Raw genomic sequence first — 15,942 nt, 5'->3', positions numbered from 1 at the left:
CATCAGTACTTCTGTGGATGAATGTCATGCCGAAAGAGCAAAACGTGTCAACCCTTAAATAAAGACAACATTCTTCTTGGTCTGTAACTTTTATTTGTCTTTGCTGACTACGCTCCAGCATGCTCGCAATCCTTCTGAGTTCAAGTGGCTTGCATAATGGCTGCTGAGCTCAGTGGACCTTCTCACACACAGAAAGCGCCACCTGCAGGCAGCTGACTGTGTGACACTGTCCGCAGAAAATGTGTTTGACCAATCAGAGACTTGGATAAGTCACGAGATCTTTGATTATTAAGAACCTTTTGCAACAGTCATAATAAGATGTTTGACCGATCAAAACGTGTAGCTTAAGCCAGAAGAGCTTTGACCAATACGAACCTCATTGATCAGTCGGACGATCTTTGATTGGTCGGAAGCTCAAAGACGCGAGTCACAAAATATGATCAAGCAGCATACAACGACATTGGAACAACACTTGTCAGTTCCTCACATGATCAGAACCTCTCTTGTTTGGTTCTGACCGGCTTTTTGGGCAGAAGCCGCTTGGCTGTGATCGGTGAGCCCCACATCCTGATTGGCCAGCCGGGCATAGAGGCGGGACCGGAGGAATCGCGGGTAGCTGTCGGCCTCCATCAGGCTGAAGATCTGATCCTGCGCCGGCTGGAAGGTGGTGGTCTCAACGCCGAGACGTAGGCTGCGATGGGTCAGCTGCCGGATGTTTGAATCCACGTTGACCTGAGGGGCGGACGGTGTCACAATGTCACCACCCTGAGAATCGCGTGAGTTCAAATGTCTGCATCTACCTGTCTGGACGCGCTGCACGACACAAACTCTTCGTAGATTTTGGCGGCTCTGTCTGCCATCTTGCTGAGGGGGCGTGTCTCCTTGAATTTCTCGACAGCCAACCAGAAGTCCAGATTCTCCTCGCTGTACTCTGACCTCAGGAAGTGGCGAAATACAGCGAGGCCATCTGACCAATGAGAAGAAAGAGATGCAATAAGGTTGGCTCCTCCCCTTTCCTATGAGTTGACAATCCCAATGGAAGACTTACATTGGTTGGCCAAGAGAGCCTCGAGACTCTCGGCCCACATCAGCACCTCCCTTGCAGATGGCCTGGTAGACGAGATACGATACGTTCCAGAAAATAAAAGACTGAATTACCAAGAGCTTCCCCAGAAACACAAAGGACCTCCTCAAACCTGACTAGAAATGTCTTAAACCACACCAACAACTTCTTCAAATGACACCTGAACTTCTTAGAATCAGGAAGAGAAGCATTTGAAGATTCTGGAAGTTGGTCTAAGTTTGGCTTCTCAAATTGTCAATAAAGAACATTGGCGGGCTGTCAGCCAGGTGAGGTGGTGACGACCTTCTTTTTATTATCCAACATGTTTGTCTGAACACAAGGGGGCGCTATAGTCGCAGCCAGTGCCCAAGTGTCAAATCTTGATTTTCGTGCAGGTCGGCGCAAGCGTCGTTTCGCATGTTTGGCGAATGTGGTCGACGGGTCGACCGGGTGCCATGCTGGCGTTTTCTTTTTTCTTACACGTCCACGGCAAACCGGAGCATGTGGTGCTTGAAAGTAGGCAAAACTTTGTGCTTGCAGGAAACAGGTCTAAGCTTTTTTAACGCGCTCCACCTGCCGCATGCCGAATGTTCTGAAGCGAAATTTGTCAATTTGAAAATGAGCGAGAGGTGCCGCTTCCAATGCGTGTAAAGCTGCGCTCAAGCCCACAACAGCACTGGATCGCCTGTTTTCTATCTGTCAAAAGCGCACACTTAGATCACGCCGGGCACGAATATAGAGGCCAAGAAATGGAAAAGTGATCTTCGAACAACAAACCTGGTGTTCCTCAGAGCTCGCTCCAAACTGTCACTTGGGACCGAACGCTTGCCCCTGCACAGGAACGGAAGACGACTGCGCACCTCGGAAGTGCTAGAATGACAACCACAACGCAATTTAGTGTGTGTGTGTGCGTGTGTGTGTGCGCAGGCTCGGCTCATGAAGGCAGATGCTGAGGGCACCACGCAATCCAAGGGAGCCCAATAGAGGGGAATGAATGACTGGGAATAGAATCCTCTTAGTTTTGCTTAACTCTTAAAATGGAGAAGCGAGGATTCGTTCAAATGCAAAGCAATGCACAATTCATATGAAAAACAAATTCCAAATAAGTCCCCACGACAATATGGCCCGCCCTCCAAACTGCTCCGTCCTCGCCATTGAAAATCTCGACTAGTCTACCACATTGTCTTGGCCGGTTTTGTGTGCGTGTGTGTGTGCAAGTGTGTATACATACAAACTCTTGCTTTTCTCCTTGAGGTCATTTTCAGTTTCAACATCCTAAAAAGTAAAACACATCTGATAACTTCTGTCACCTCTCACAACTCCTGCACAAGTCACACTCTCGTGCGTGCGAGTGTGTACCTTGGCCCCTCGGAGCAGCGTGAGCGTGTGTTTTAGGGTGACCCCCTCCGAGGTCAGGTGTTTTCTGAGGGTCTGCGTGGAGGGGGGGCGGGCGTGAAGGTCAAGGGTCAGGCGGTGGATGGTGCTGTCGGAGAGCGAACGAGTCGATTCCGGTTGCGCTTGCAAGCGACCTTCGGACGCGCAACGTCTGAGGCCTGAACTCAAACGCAAAACACGTTTGGATCCTTTGAACTTGTTCATCATCGAGCTGTCAAGACTCACATTGATAACGGATGCGACCCATATTCAGAGTGTCATCAAGAACTGATGTGAGCTTGAGGAAGTGATGCCATGATTGAGGCTGACCTGGTCTGGAGGCGGAGCTTAACTCCTCTTGATGGCATCTTCTCTTGTCCTCCTCTTCCTCCCCTCGGTCCTTCCACAAGGGGCTGAGGTCGGGGGAGGGCCGCCGGGCCGGGGTGTACGCACCAGTGTAGGGAAGGACACGGAGGGAGGAAACGGGGGGATCAGATTGGGCCGCGCAGGGGGAAGAGAGCTGAGGAAGGAAGTCGATGATTTAGAAAAGCTTTGCGACGCTTTGTGTGTGTTTGTGTCAGCACAGATGACGCGAGAACGTGCTCATCAGCGGTAAGTCTCAAAGTTTAGAGTACCTGCTGGGAGTGGCCAGTCTCCTTGGCAACCAGCTGCCCTTGGATGTTGTCATGGAGACAGAGGCTCACCCGAACCTTTTGCTCCAAGCTGAAGGCCTCCAGACTGAATAGACACTGCCAGCAGCTGACGGAACGCCGCAGGAAGAAGATGTGACGCGGCGCCGACGCCACTGGAACGAAAACCAAGCAAAACAACGTTCGTCAGCGTCGTCACGGCGACGGCTGTCCCGCTCCCAACCTACCCTCTTGGAGCTGCAGTGTGTTGAAGTAGACGGGACTCTTGAGGACGTGACAGCGTCCGGCGTGGTCTTCTCTGCTTATGAGTAGGACGTCGTTGTAGATCAACACGCTCACCTTTCGGGAGGAGGCGTGGCCTTCACAATTTACTTGTCACACTTTTCACTCGAAGGTGTGAGAGGGTCAGTAGCGTGGGTCAGCGCGTTTCAGTAATATGACTGAGAGTGTTTCAGTTGTGTGTGAGCAGAAAAATGTTCAGTAGTGTGTGGGCGTAAGTAGAATGCGCACGTGAATCCTTTTTTCAGCATTTCAGTGTCAGGTGCAAAATGCTCACAAAACGTAAAGAATGTGAAAATTGTGAAACTTGTTGAAGTTTGCACCTTGCAGGGCAGTTGCTGGGCCTGGTGGAGAAGCATTTCTTCCGACATGAGCAGTGTTCTGTCGGGGCTGCACAGGTCCACGGGCTGTCCCGAGGCAACAACGTCAGCGCCACATTAACACAACAGCAACTGCAAACATGAAGAACGTCCGTCCGGCATGTCGCCACTGACCTCGACAAAGATGGGGAAGATGAGCGTTTTGGGTGCTTCGCTGATGCCGCAGGAGGGCCGATGCGATTGGATGATGGTGCAGTTCTGGTAGTTGCGATAGGTGCCGTAGTTGCGTAGTGTAGAGGAGAAGGCGCAGGACGGCTGGGGTGGAGCTGAGTCCATATACACACACACACATATACATATAAATAAATAAATAAATACATATATGTACGATAAATGTATGTATGTATAACCCAGATTGGATTGATTAAAACATCAGACATACCAATGGTCATACTTCTGTCCTCAAATATTGGATGGACGAGCTATAGAGAAGACATAAATTCAAGTCAAGTCACTCTTTTCTATTACAGCAAAGCATACGACAGGGGGCGGGGCATTACGCCAGAGGGCGGGGCCATCATGAACACTTTTCACACAAAATTTTGGGACATGAACGTCTTCTACGTCTTGGATCAGTGGGAGAGCGGTCGCTTCCCAACCTATAGGTTGTGGGTTTGATCCCCGGCCATTGTCAAAGCATCGTTGAGACAGGGAAGTGAACCCCGAGTTGCTCCTGATGGGAAGTCATCTGCATGTCGATGTGAAGCGCTTTGATTGCCTTTATGGGTGGAAATAGCCGGAGTAATGTGTATTCATGTTTTTTTGTTGATTCGCAAGAAACAATGTTTGCGAGCTAAGCGTCGGTGTATTTATTTCCAAAGTGAACTGCAATAACGCAACCGCACATTGCCGCAACGCTCCCACTGTGCTGGTGCAGAGCGTGCCCAGAACGCATTTCTGAATGCACCCACGATGAGCATGAGATGCAATTGGGGGGGGTCAGTATATTTTATCTGGCAGTAGGGAGCGCGACGCTCCAATGCCGTTGAACCTAATGCTCACCTGCTCTTGTGGCATCACAGATGAAAGGATGATGTAATTATCACCATTTGATGATGTCACACAGGTGCCCTTCAGGGTGGAGGTACAATGTGCTGCTTCTTCTTCTCCTCCTCTTCCTCCTTCTTCTTGCTTGCAATCCCTCCATAGAGACCCGAGAACCTCCAGGCTGGATGACATCACAGAGCCCCGATCCCGTCTGCGGCGGCCATGTTTAGTGTGGGCAGGCTGGTGCAGAAGCTTGGCGGTCTGTGAAGAAAGCCACTGAAAGCTCATAAAAACAAGTCATCAAGAGTTGATTGATCGATACAAAACACGACATGATGACATTGTCATCATGTGACTCACCTTGCTGGCTGCTGCTGGTGGGGGGCGGAGCAAAGTCTCACAACATGTCCTGATCTCCGGTGAGGCTCTCCACACCACCAGGACAATACGACTAGGACAACTCCTGCAACACGACACACGCATGCACACTTTCTTATTGTGCAGAGCCGACACAAATCCACGTTGGTGTCGAAGCGAGGCGTCACCTGATGGCATGAGCCAGCTCTCCACACTTCCAGATCTCCACAGGAAGTCCGTTGAGCTGCAAAACGGCGTCGCCTTGGCGAAGGCCCGATTGATGAGCGGGACCGCCTGCGACCGGGGACAACCAATAAGAAAGCACGATGGGCGACGCAAGCAAAAGTGGGAGTCCTTCAACATCGAGTTTGGAGCTTGTCAATCTGCAGCACACCTCAGGTTGTCTGGAAACATTCTCATCCTCAACACAGGGACACCTCAGGGATGTGTCCCCCCCACCCCCTTTTTTTCCCTTCCGTCTTCCAATGAAGTTACAGCCTGAGTCAGTGTGAAAGGTTGAAGGTTTTGTTGTGAAAGTTTGGGGTTCTCACCGGCGTCAACGGACTGAACTTGCACCGGGCTGTCGCAGCAGATGGTGAATCCGAAGCCGTCTTGTCCTCGGGTGACGCTGACCTAAGGACGCGGAGCACATCATCGCCGTCAATGTCATTGTCACAACTATTTTGTTGCCGTCATTGATTGTGGTGATCATCATCATCATCATCATCATCATCATCATCATCATCATCATCATCATCATCACCACCGCTGGGATTTTATTTCGTTTGGCGTCTTCGTGATTGCGTCACTTCGGCACCACTCGCGCCGTCATAATAAAGTGGCGTGTTGCCAAAACTGCAAAGTCATCAGTTTTCCGATCATACAGGAAGTACTTGAATTTGCGCAATCCAGCGGAAATAAACAAATATGGCCAGCAGTACACTTTTGGAGCGAATAAGAAACGGATCACCTCTTTTAATGAGTGAAGAAAGTAAGAAGCGGAAATGACATCTACGTGCGTCATGACATTTTTCGTTTTGAGCTTCAAATTGATATCAATTGCCACGCATCTGCAACAAAATTGTTCGCAATTTTCACCTTAACCTGAACATTGACGCCATGTAAATGTTTTTGCCAGAGAAGATCCCGACTGTTGCCATGACTACGCCAACCGTGTGACCGAGTAAAGCCGGCGTCGGCAAAGTCGTCAGCCTGACACGCAATTAAAAGTCCCGACGTGCAACCTTTGGCCGAGCGGATTCTTTGCGTTGTTCCACAGAGATGACCTCCGACCTCCGCTTGGGGCTCACTTTTTGAGTAAAGCCAAGTGTGGGAATGTCAGGTCTCCTGAGGCAGCAAACTTTGTCATTGCAAACATTTGTCAAGAAAAACACACAAAACCCCGCAGGAGGACCGGCGGGCGGGCGGCACCGACACCAAATGAACAATCACATCAACAACTTGAAATATGTCAAATATAAATCTTACATAATCTGAATCAATTTTTTCCAAGCGTGACAACTTGCTTTAGAAAAACACTAAAAGGGAAAGTCAACCCCAAAATGTTCTGTGCAGGCCTACTAAACACGACATTCTGATTCATTTTGTGTTGGCAGAGTCCACCCGTGTTTGTCCGTCTGAGGGGGCGGCCATTTTGTCACGTCTGTCATCTGAAAATGACATCACAGTTGCTCAGGGCTTCAATAATGACCAATCACGGATCAGTTTTTGAGCCGTAACAGGTGATGTCATTTTCAATCGACAGACGAGCCAAAATGGCAGTCCCCTGACATGGCGGAAAACGGGCTGCTTAGCTCATATTCCGTAAACACAATGTTGTGTTTAGACAAGCAAAGGCGCTTCCAACATTTTACAACAAACCATTTTTTGGGAGCTGATTTGCCCTTTAAGTGATTGAATGAATACATCCATCCATTTTATAAGCTGCTTCTCCTCACAAGGTTCACTGGAGCCTTTCCCAGCCATCTTTGGGCAGTAGGCGGGGCGCACCCCCCAACTAGTCGGCAGACAATCGCAGGGCACATAAAGAACAACAACAGCTTGCGCTCATAATCACACCGAGGGAGAATTTAGAGCGACCAATCAACTTGCCATGCGTGTTTTGGGAATGTGTGAGGAGACCGGCGATCCCGCAGAAAAGCCACGCAGGCACAGGAAAAACATGCAAACTCCCCACAGGAAGGACGCAGCCGGAATCAAACCCACAACCACTGTGAGGCCATCGTGCTAACCAGTCGGCCACCGTGCCGCCTGATTGAATACACAGGAGAAAAGCATGCACTTTTTATGCATGTACATTTTTTATAAACCTGGCTCAAAAACACACACACACACGCAAGCGCACACAGTAAGTGCGGTACATCAAAGATTGAAGAAGTCCATCAAAAATGGACACAAACGGCCCAGCAGTACCAACCTGAGGCAGGTTCTGTTCGATGCACAAGCGACACAGGCGGGAAATGGTGTGCATGATGGCGAGCGGTGGCTGGACCGCTCCTCACCTAATCTGTAGACCGCCTTCACCCGAGTACGTTTACAGCTAGACCTGCTCCAGACACCACAAAAGTTTGGAATCCATTCTGGTACCAGAACCGAGGTCCAACTTGGACACAAAGCGGACGGTGTGTTCAAGTGTGTGTGTGCATGTTTGCGGGCAGGAGAATAATGGCAGGAAACTCAAAGTCACAGACAAACACTGCATGTGTCCCTTCGATAAGACACACACACACACACGCACGCACGCACGCGTTTCCTGAATTTTAGGAGCCGGACTTTCCCACAATAACATGTGAAGCTAGCTTAGCCTGTTTACATTTCCCAGAATGCCTTGCAAAGTTGTCAGAAGGCAGGTTGAGGCTCACCGTCAGTTGAGTTGTGGTGACTCGGTTGGCACTCCAGTTGGCGCCCTGGTATGTGTCCCAGTTGCCGTCCGGTTTGGCATCACGGTTGGCGTCTCGGCCGGCTGTTCCAGAATTTGCCGCTTCTGATTCTGGTAGTCGGGCGGTTGCAGCTGCCGCGTCAGGGAAACGTTTCTGACCTGAAAGAGTCGCAGGAGAGTCGGAGGTGCTGGCGGTGCCGATTTCTGCCACGAGCAAATAGGTGTCATCCCCGTCCCCATCACAATCTTGGTCGTTATCGTGATGATCATAATCATCACAATCAGCGCGGTCGCTGCGCCAGGACCAGGTGGCGTGCTTCCAGAACATGGCCTCCGCCGCCACCAAAGTTGTCCCGACGTGGCACGATTGTTGATTGACAGCCGACAATGGAAGCTTTCCCGCCTCTCGTCTCGTGGCGGGAACGTCAGCGACTAGATCCGAGCTTGCCTTGAGATGCTCACCACCGACCGGTCTCACATCTTCTCACGAGTGTGTGTGTGTGTGTGTGTTAAATAGGACAGAGGTGTGCTGAGGGTCACATGGTTCCTGAGCCTGAGCAGCCTGTGGTCTCCATGGCAACCATGAGGACTCTTTGGAGCGCTGAGCACTTCAAATCTATTTCTAGCACGGCACTTTACAGCGCACGACACACATCTGTACGGTGTGTGCGCGCATACAGGACATTAGTTTGTCCATATACAGTCGTACCTTGTCCCATCTTATCTCAATTATCTTATCCACCTTATTCCCAAGGACTCGGATGTTGAAATTATGTTGGGCACGACTCCCTGCAGCGAGCCATTTGTTACAGCGGCTTTTGTTTGCAGCGGCGATTTATGTGAACATTTTTTTTTTTTTTTAATTTCTTTTTAAAACCGATCATCAGTCCCCAGCATTGAAAAATGTCTTGCGGAGCTTGGAAACTTTTTAGGCGATGCAGTTGCAAGACTTCCAGCCTGTCCTTTCAAAAGAAAAGCTCATGAAGAAGTCCAAGATGAAGAAAGAAAAGGACATGACCAGGCGCGCGAGGCATGCTCAGCTTCGGCGGTTATGCGCAGCACCTGAACTTTTATTGAGAAACTTCAGGTCGTGGCATCTGGGCCCACCGGCATGTTTGCCATTGATCATCACTATAGCAACAGCGAACACACCCACACGATTGTGATGTCATCAATAACTTGGAATCCACTCCATTGATGGGGTTGGGCCTCTTGTTTCTCTTTTATTTTGAAGGACATGTGATCAAATATTGCATTGGCTTTGGAGCAAATGAGAAAAGACAAGCTATGGGGTCAAAGGTCAACAGTTGTATTGCTGCCTATGGGTCCGACAATGAGCGTGCGCCAGGTCAACAGCTCACGTTGTGTCTATGTGACAGAGGCTGCCAAGCATTCTGGGAATCCGTTGTCCACACTCAGATGGTACACACTGTTCTCACACTAATTTAGGGTAGCATGTCTATGGCATTTCACATTATACGTTGAATATTTTTGCAGTAAACTTCTAAAGAACAGCTTATAGCAAGCATGCAGACTCTTTCTTGGTGATGCGTGCAAAAGGACAAGTAATCAAGAATATATATATATTTTTTTTTTTTTTACAAAACAAAACAAAACCAAAAATAATCTAATACTCCATGCTATTTATTTCAGTATGTTTAAGTGCAATTTGGTCAAGTGAAGCTACTAGGTGAAGACAAGATTTTCTGTGGTCAACATTGGCGATTTTGTGGCAAATGCGCCGTGTGCCGTGTGTGCGCCTCGCCTCTAGTACGATGCGGCGCCCTCCCACTGCAGCAGGTACTGCAGGGCGCCATCTGCGGTGACGCGGCGTGCCAGTACGTGGTAACGCTCGCTGCCCATCAGTCTGCCCGACTTGCCGAAGTACGACGAGATGGACGAATGCAGGTGGGACGCGTCGGAAGGCCGGGACCAGAAGCGAGCCGAGTCGGCGGCATAAGGGCCTTCCTCTGCGTCTCCGGAACGCTCCCGCTCTCCAGCCTTGCTGCCAATGGCCCAATGCTTGTAGGCGGCGCTCGGCAACTTCCTCTTCTTGCTGCCTACCTTTCGTCTGAAGACACAGGTCAAAGGTTGAGGATGAGGCTGCGCTGAAAATCCCTGAATCAGTTTCTATAAGGCATCGGTGTCAAACTCGAGACTCGGGGGCCAGATGAGGACTCCCATGTCATTTTATGTGGCCCGCAAAAGCAAATCGTGTGTGTCAGACAAATTTCAAATTGCATTATGTAATAAACAATAACATTGCCATATTTTCGTTAATTATTACGAAAACTGGAACAATAGTCGAACAAACTCTTGCCGTTGAGAACTGGGTAATTTGATGTATTCATTTCGCATTAACTCAATAGTTTATGAATGAAGACATCATTTTATCACGCATTAACTTTGTTCACACTACATCTTTTCTTGCAAAGGACTATTGCCTCCCGTTGCGGTGCTCACAGGAAAAAAAATTTTAACACCTGATCGCAGATTGAGTGGAGGACAAACGGGGCATTTGGCATTTGCAAAGTTTTACAATTAAACCGTTTTCAATGACGTGACCATCGTGAATTTCAAGAAATCAAAGACGATATGAAAGAACACATACTGAGGGATTATTTTTTTTATACCGGCCGATGGCTGCATCGAGAGAAGCAAAAGAAATTTTCAATAAAGTCCCGTTCTGCGTTGGACGCGAGATGCGTTCAAAGACCACTCACACCGTTGGACATCTGAAGAACTCATGCGCATTCAACGCCTCAAACAGCTCTAAACTACACATCGCTAAGCAATCCAGTATTTCGAACACGGTGCGACTTAACTAATCGAGATGAAAAAACTAAAAAAAGAATACACACGAGCAATATAGCGATTCCCAACACAGCCCCAAACTTCTTTTGACTCCGTTGATCAAGAATGCTCATTGGATGCCAGCCAAGTTCGACAAGCATTCTCACTGGCAAACCTTGACCCCGCCTCTTTTTTTGGCACATACCTGGCTGGCTGCAAGGAGTCGCTTGTGGTGACCGAACCCGACGTGGAAACGTCCGTGGAGTCCTGATCGCCACTCGACGTCAGACTGCAACACGACATTGTTGTCAGCATCATCACCAATTACAGAGTGTTTGCGTCCGCATATTTATTTTCAAGACCTCCTGAGCTGGTGTAGTTCGTCCAAGGTGAAGTCAAAGATGGTGGCCATGTGCTGATGATCATTCTACAAACACAATCAGACTATTTGTTTTGATAACCAAAACACAAGCGCAGATGGAATTTTGCATCCTTACGTTGGGGATTGCGTCTTCAAACAACCACTTGGACTTCCTCTTCCTCCTCTCTGCTAAAGTTCTGCACACAAATGCACATGGTCACATGGGGCACACGTGTTGCGGTTTATGGATGAGCCAGTTAAAAGCGGTCACCTGATGTGGCCGACGCTGCTCTTGCAGCCCCGCCCCCCATTGCCGTGAGCGCGCTCGGGGAAAAGTTTGGAGGGCGGTGTGGGAGGGACGCGCGTCCGTAGACGAAAGATGCATTTTCTCTTTTTGATCTCTTTCCCGCACAGGAACCTGAGCAGGTGTGTGCACACACACACACGCACGCACGCACACACACACAATCAATTTGACATGCCGCAAGAATATTGACATTTGGAAACGTTTTGTTTGATTTGAAAAGTGAGAGTGACCGGAAAACGATTTGTGCCGGTTGACGAGACGCTATGTCTCTCGGTCTGGGCATATGCGTGTTCTCTCGTCTTCAAAATATTGACAATAAAATAAATGTGTTCAAGAATTTGACAATTTCCATCCGTAGTTTATGTCCGTCGCGACCACTTTTCTTTGTCAGGAAATTGTGATGAATGAATGAAGGTTTAAAAAGCTCGCTCATCTTTAAATGAACTTTTGGACAACAGCGCGCAAGGCTCAAAATTCTTTCCAGCACTTCAATAAGACAAATTGCAGCCGTCATTTTAAAGCTTTTTTCAACAATGTCTGGAAGCTTTAAGTTGTACACTTTTTGTACAGTTCAGTGACCGCTTGTTTTTTTAAAAGCTCGATTCTCAGGCATGCACACATGGTATCGCCAGGGTGACAAACACAAATAGGACATGTTCAGGCTCAAACTCAGATTGGAGTGTCGACCCACGCGACAACTCGCATGTTCTTATTTTTCTTCTCTAATATTTAAAACATTTGAAAATACTTTTGTTTCATTTCTTTCCTGGTCTTGCGCACCCCCCCTCGCATAAAGAACTAGCTATCCAATCATTGTTTCCGTGTGTCTACACATACTAATGTTTTTGTGTTTAAAAGTATATAGTATCGTATTTGACAGCAGTTTTAGTTTTTGGCCACCAGATGTCATCATCCCTGAAGCTTTGAAGCTTCAAACCATTTTGAAACATTGCTTCAAATAGTCCAGTGGTTCATAAAAGCTTCATTTGCCCATCACTGCCGGTACCGTGTGTATGAAATGTGCTACACAAATAAAGCTGCCTGGCCTGGAAACTCTATTGTACGAGAAAAATACAAATTGCATAAAAATTTGGAATGCCATGGAATGGGGGGATTGGGAGAGAGTGAATTATTCAAAAACTTTCAGTCGCAGAAACTATCTAGGTCCAGTAGATTAAAATCAATTCCAAGCACAGCAGGCACTTACTTGCTCTTGTACTTGTTGAGCGCGTCGAGCAGATGCTGCCCCCTGTCTGCCGGAGGCGTGTTTGACAACTACACATACAAGAGACAATGGGCGAGAAGTTTGTAAGGATGAGGGCGAGAGTCAGATTGCGCTGTGGTCAGCTGGCAATTACTTCGGGTACCTTTCCCAGCTGCAAGTGTTCCCAGTGCAAGTTGACAAACGCCAGGATTTCGTCCAGTTCAAAGTACTTTTTCTTGTTGCTTAGCGACAGGTTGTAGAGAACCAGGTGGACCATGTCCACCCAGCGAAGAGACAAACGGCGCACGTGCTCTAGTCCTTTGTTGCAAATGCAACACATGAACAAGTAGAACCTGGACGGAGAACGAATGGAACCAGTTATGAGGCACACACCAGGTCTGCGATACGGCCTTCAAATCATCCCACACATTTTGTTCCGAAAATTGTCATCCCATTTCAGTAGTTGTCGAAAAAAGCAAATACAAAACAAGTTCATGAAAAGCTTTTCTTTTTTGTTATTGGAAACATGCGTGCACACCTGTCTCCAAACAGCATGCTCTCCTGCAGACACTGCGTGCACGCCTCGTGGAACCACTGCTGACACTGGAAACACTGAAGCATCTTCAGATACCACCTACGTACACAAAGCGGCCACTAACACATCTTCAACATCAACAACTTTAAGCGTGAGCGCCTTACTCTCCGGGGCCTCCGCAGTAGCAGTAAGACTGCTGCTGATTGGTCCGATGCTGAGAGTCCCAATCGAGAGCGTCCAGGTCGTAGGACAGAACCTGCTTCATGGCTAGCAGAGCTTTAGCCAGGGGCCCCTTCTTTAGAGCGCCCCCTTTCTGTAGGGAGCCAGGGAGAGTCAGGACTCCGACATCATTCCTCTTTATACAACACCTCCATGAGAGTGAGAGAGTGTGCGTGTGTGTTTACCCTGACGGCCAGGGCGAAGACGCAACGACGACAAAACCAGGGACTTGCGTCACTGCTGCCCACGACAGGAGGACCGTGACACTTCTGGTGGAAACCTGAGAATCACGAACGCACGCACACACTCAGACAGGTGATGTGATCACGACATCTGGATCCAATAATTCTCACCTATGCCACACTTTCCACAAATAAGGATTTGGTTCAATTGAGAGCTTGGCCCCGCCTCCAGACACACTGAGCAACGAGGCTCCTCCCCCGGTACACCGGCTGCAAGATGATTGGAGGAATCATCAGTTACAGTTGCAAAGAGATGACCTCTCTTTGCTGGTGTGTAGGTGTCTCACCATGCTGAATGTCTTTCCATAGGACCCAAAACTTGGAGTTGTCCTCAAAGGTGACGAAGCAGCTGTTTCTTGGTGGGCTGAGCTGTGCACCAATCAGAGAAGAGTTGACATGCAAGCACTCGAGCATGCACGCACAGGCGCAAAAATTCGCTGTGGCCATCTTGATTTTGGGGTGTAATAACCACATATTTGGCATGCCGAGTACACATGAAAGGATTGTAAACACGGGGAGATTCCCACGCAAGTGCGGAGCTGCAGGTTGCCCACAACTGCTTGAGCCCAAATGAGGTTCCGGCTATCCATCCTTCCGTTTTGACAACTACAGCGTTCATCATCTGCTGCCTCCACTCATAATTCTAATACACATACTTTAGAGAGCCATTTCTTTTTTGGGCAACTATTCCATATGAAATGACAACCAGTCAAAAATACTTTGTTGATGTCTATAAGGTGTCCTGAAAGTCAGGAGACAGGGGCAAAAAATGCATCTTTTCAAGAAATGACGTTTTCTTAATACGTTATTTGTTCTTTGCAGGAAGTGATTGACAAATATTTAACATTGAAAAAGTGTGAAAATCGCAGATGCAAACCACTGAATAGAAAATCAGTGAATGTACACCAAAGCTGTCTTGCAAAGCACATCAAGTGTAGCATGCAAATGTCAGACGAATGAAATGGAGTTGAAAATGTCCCTTCTAGTGTCTATGTGCGCACTAGCGGCTTGACATCCTGCAAGCTCAAGTGAGGATGAAAGTCTTGGTGAACGCGCTCGCGTTAGTTACCCGCAGAATCTTGCCCAGGTAGTAGAGGCCATCCGACCAATGACAAAGCACAAACTGGCCCACGCTGAGGCTGGACTCCGGCCTGACGTCATCCTCATCGTCGTCGTCATCCGGCCTGACGTCATCCTCGCTTTCTTCCCAACGCGCAGGCGCCAGAGGATCCGCAGACGCCAGAGGATCCGCCTCGCAGGAGGCTTCAAACATGCCGACCTGTCTGACACGCGACACACGTCTCGTCACGTGAGATCATCAACACGGAAATACGATCATTGAGTCGTCATCGCCATCAAAACACAAAACAAAATAAAACAAAACCGATTGCGAATAGAAAAGCTGACATGCATCTCGCAACTGACAGGAAGCTTTTGGCTTGTGTCGCCTTCCCTCGAACATCTCACACGCCAACGTTTACTTAATATTGCTTGACTTAATGTTACTTACTAACGTGTAAGTTAGTGTAAGTGCAAGCACCCGGATTTGATTGTTTGTGTTCGTTCGTGTGAGTGTGTCCTGTTTTTAATGGCGACGTCTCATTCGCAAAAATAAAGACAAGAAGAACAAGTTACCGTGTTGGATGTTGGCGCGCTGCCCCCTTCTCCTCTTTGTCGTCTTCGTCTCGTCTTCTTCTCGTTGTTTTTACGCCGCCGTCAGGTATCTGCTTCAAAATTCCACCATCGCCATTTTTTGCTTTTCCCGCCAAACACATTCTGGGTTGTCCCTCATTTACATACGATGCGTCATCAACAGTCGCCACGACGCGGTACCTCGGGTTCTTTCTTTTTTTTTTTCTTTCTTTTACGCCACCTTTTCCGTTCCTGGCTGGAATTCTTAAAAACGATTTTAATTTGGTTCAACTGTGCAATTTTCGTTGTCAACATGTGCCTTAATTGTTGTATCTGTGTATTTTGAAATAAAAAAACTATTTTTTTTTTTATTTGAGTTGGAGAGCAGTACCTTCTGCCATAATTAAACTTTTGGATCTTTTGTTTTTCCTTTGTCCTATTTCTCAATGATTTTGGACTGATATAAATAATTGGTTGTCATAGGTAATGAATAATGTTCCTCGATTTGAATTATGTCATATTGTTTTCTTTGTGGATGATGTTGAATTTTATGTCTTGGAATTGATGAACATTATTTTGTTGTTGGGAAAAGACCATCTACAATTTGCCAAACGGAGAAATAGTAAGGCCTCTTTCCCAGCATTTATGATTGACTTTAAA

The 15,942-nt window shown here is 48.0% G+C and overlaps 2 protein-coding genes across 3 annotated transcripts; both read right to left on the bottom strand.

Annotated features, from left to right (window-relative positions):
• Positions 1-76: 76 nt before the first annotated feature.
• LOC148343567 (regulator of G protein signaling 3-like) lies at positions 77-8,462 on the bottom strand. Of its 2 annotated transcripts, none has more exons than XM_088278948.1 (17): positions 7,973-8,462; positions 5,642-5,723; positions 5,279-5,384; positions 5,094-5,196; positions 4,749-4,994; positions 4,129-4,168; positions 3,861-4,012; positions 3,690-3,773; positions 3,315-3,426; positions 3,073-3,242; positions 2,768-2,957; positions 2,423-2,616; positions 2,295-2,338; positions 1,841-1,933; positions 1,049-1,110; positions 801-967; positions 77-732 (listed from the first exon to the last, which is right to left on the bottom strand). In XM_088278948.1, the coding sequence occupies exons 1-17, from the start codon at positions 8,315-8,317 to the stop codon at positions 484-486; spliced, it is 2,439 nt and encodes an 812-aa protein (XP_088135074.1). In that variant the 5' UTR covers positions 8,318-8,462; the 3' UTR covers positions 77-483. The 2 variants fall into 2 exon arrangements, with proteins under 2 accessions (XP_088135074.1, XP_088135154.1); XM_088279028.1 differs by lacking the exon at positions 7,973-8,462 and adding an exon at positions 7,528-7,756.
• A 725-nt stretch (positions 8,463-9,187) lies between these two features.
• Positions 9,188-14,881, bottom strand: phf19 (PHD finger protein 19; the record flags this gene model as incomplete). The annotated part of the gene is made up of 13 exons (XM_088302008.1): positions 9,188-10,060; positions 10,988-11,071; positions 11,145-11,209; positions 11,280-11,340; positions 11,415-11,561; positions 12,658-12,725; positions 12,818-13,007; positions 13,193-13,288; positions 13,354-13,502; positions 13,594-13,688; positions 13,762-13,860; positions 13,938-14,019; positions 14,720-14,881. Coding segments are annotated over 13 exons (1,602 nt in total), but the record flags the coding sequence as incomplete, so codon positions are not given.
• Positions 14,882-15,942: the final 1,061 nt, after the last annotated feature.

The sequence above is a fragment of the Idiotropiscis lumnitzeri genome, chromosome 1 (assembly GCF_059441095.1).
Source record: "Idiotropiscis lumnitzeri isolate Australia: NSW breed Sydney's pygmy pipehorse chromosome 1, RoL_Ilum_1.0, whole genome shotgun sequence".
Taxonomy (NCBI): Eukaryota; Metazoa; Chordata; class Actinopteri; order Syngnathiformes; family Syngnathidae; genus Idiotropiscis; species Idiotropiscis lumnitzeri.
Note: the sequence above shows the minus strand (reverse complement) of the source record. Positions and strands in the feature narration are given on the sequence as shown.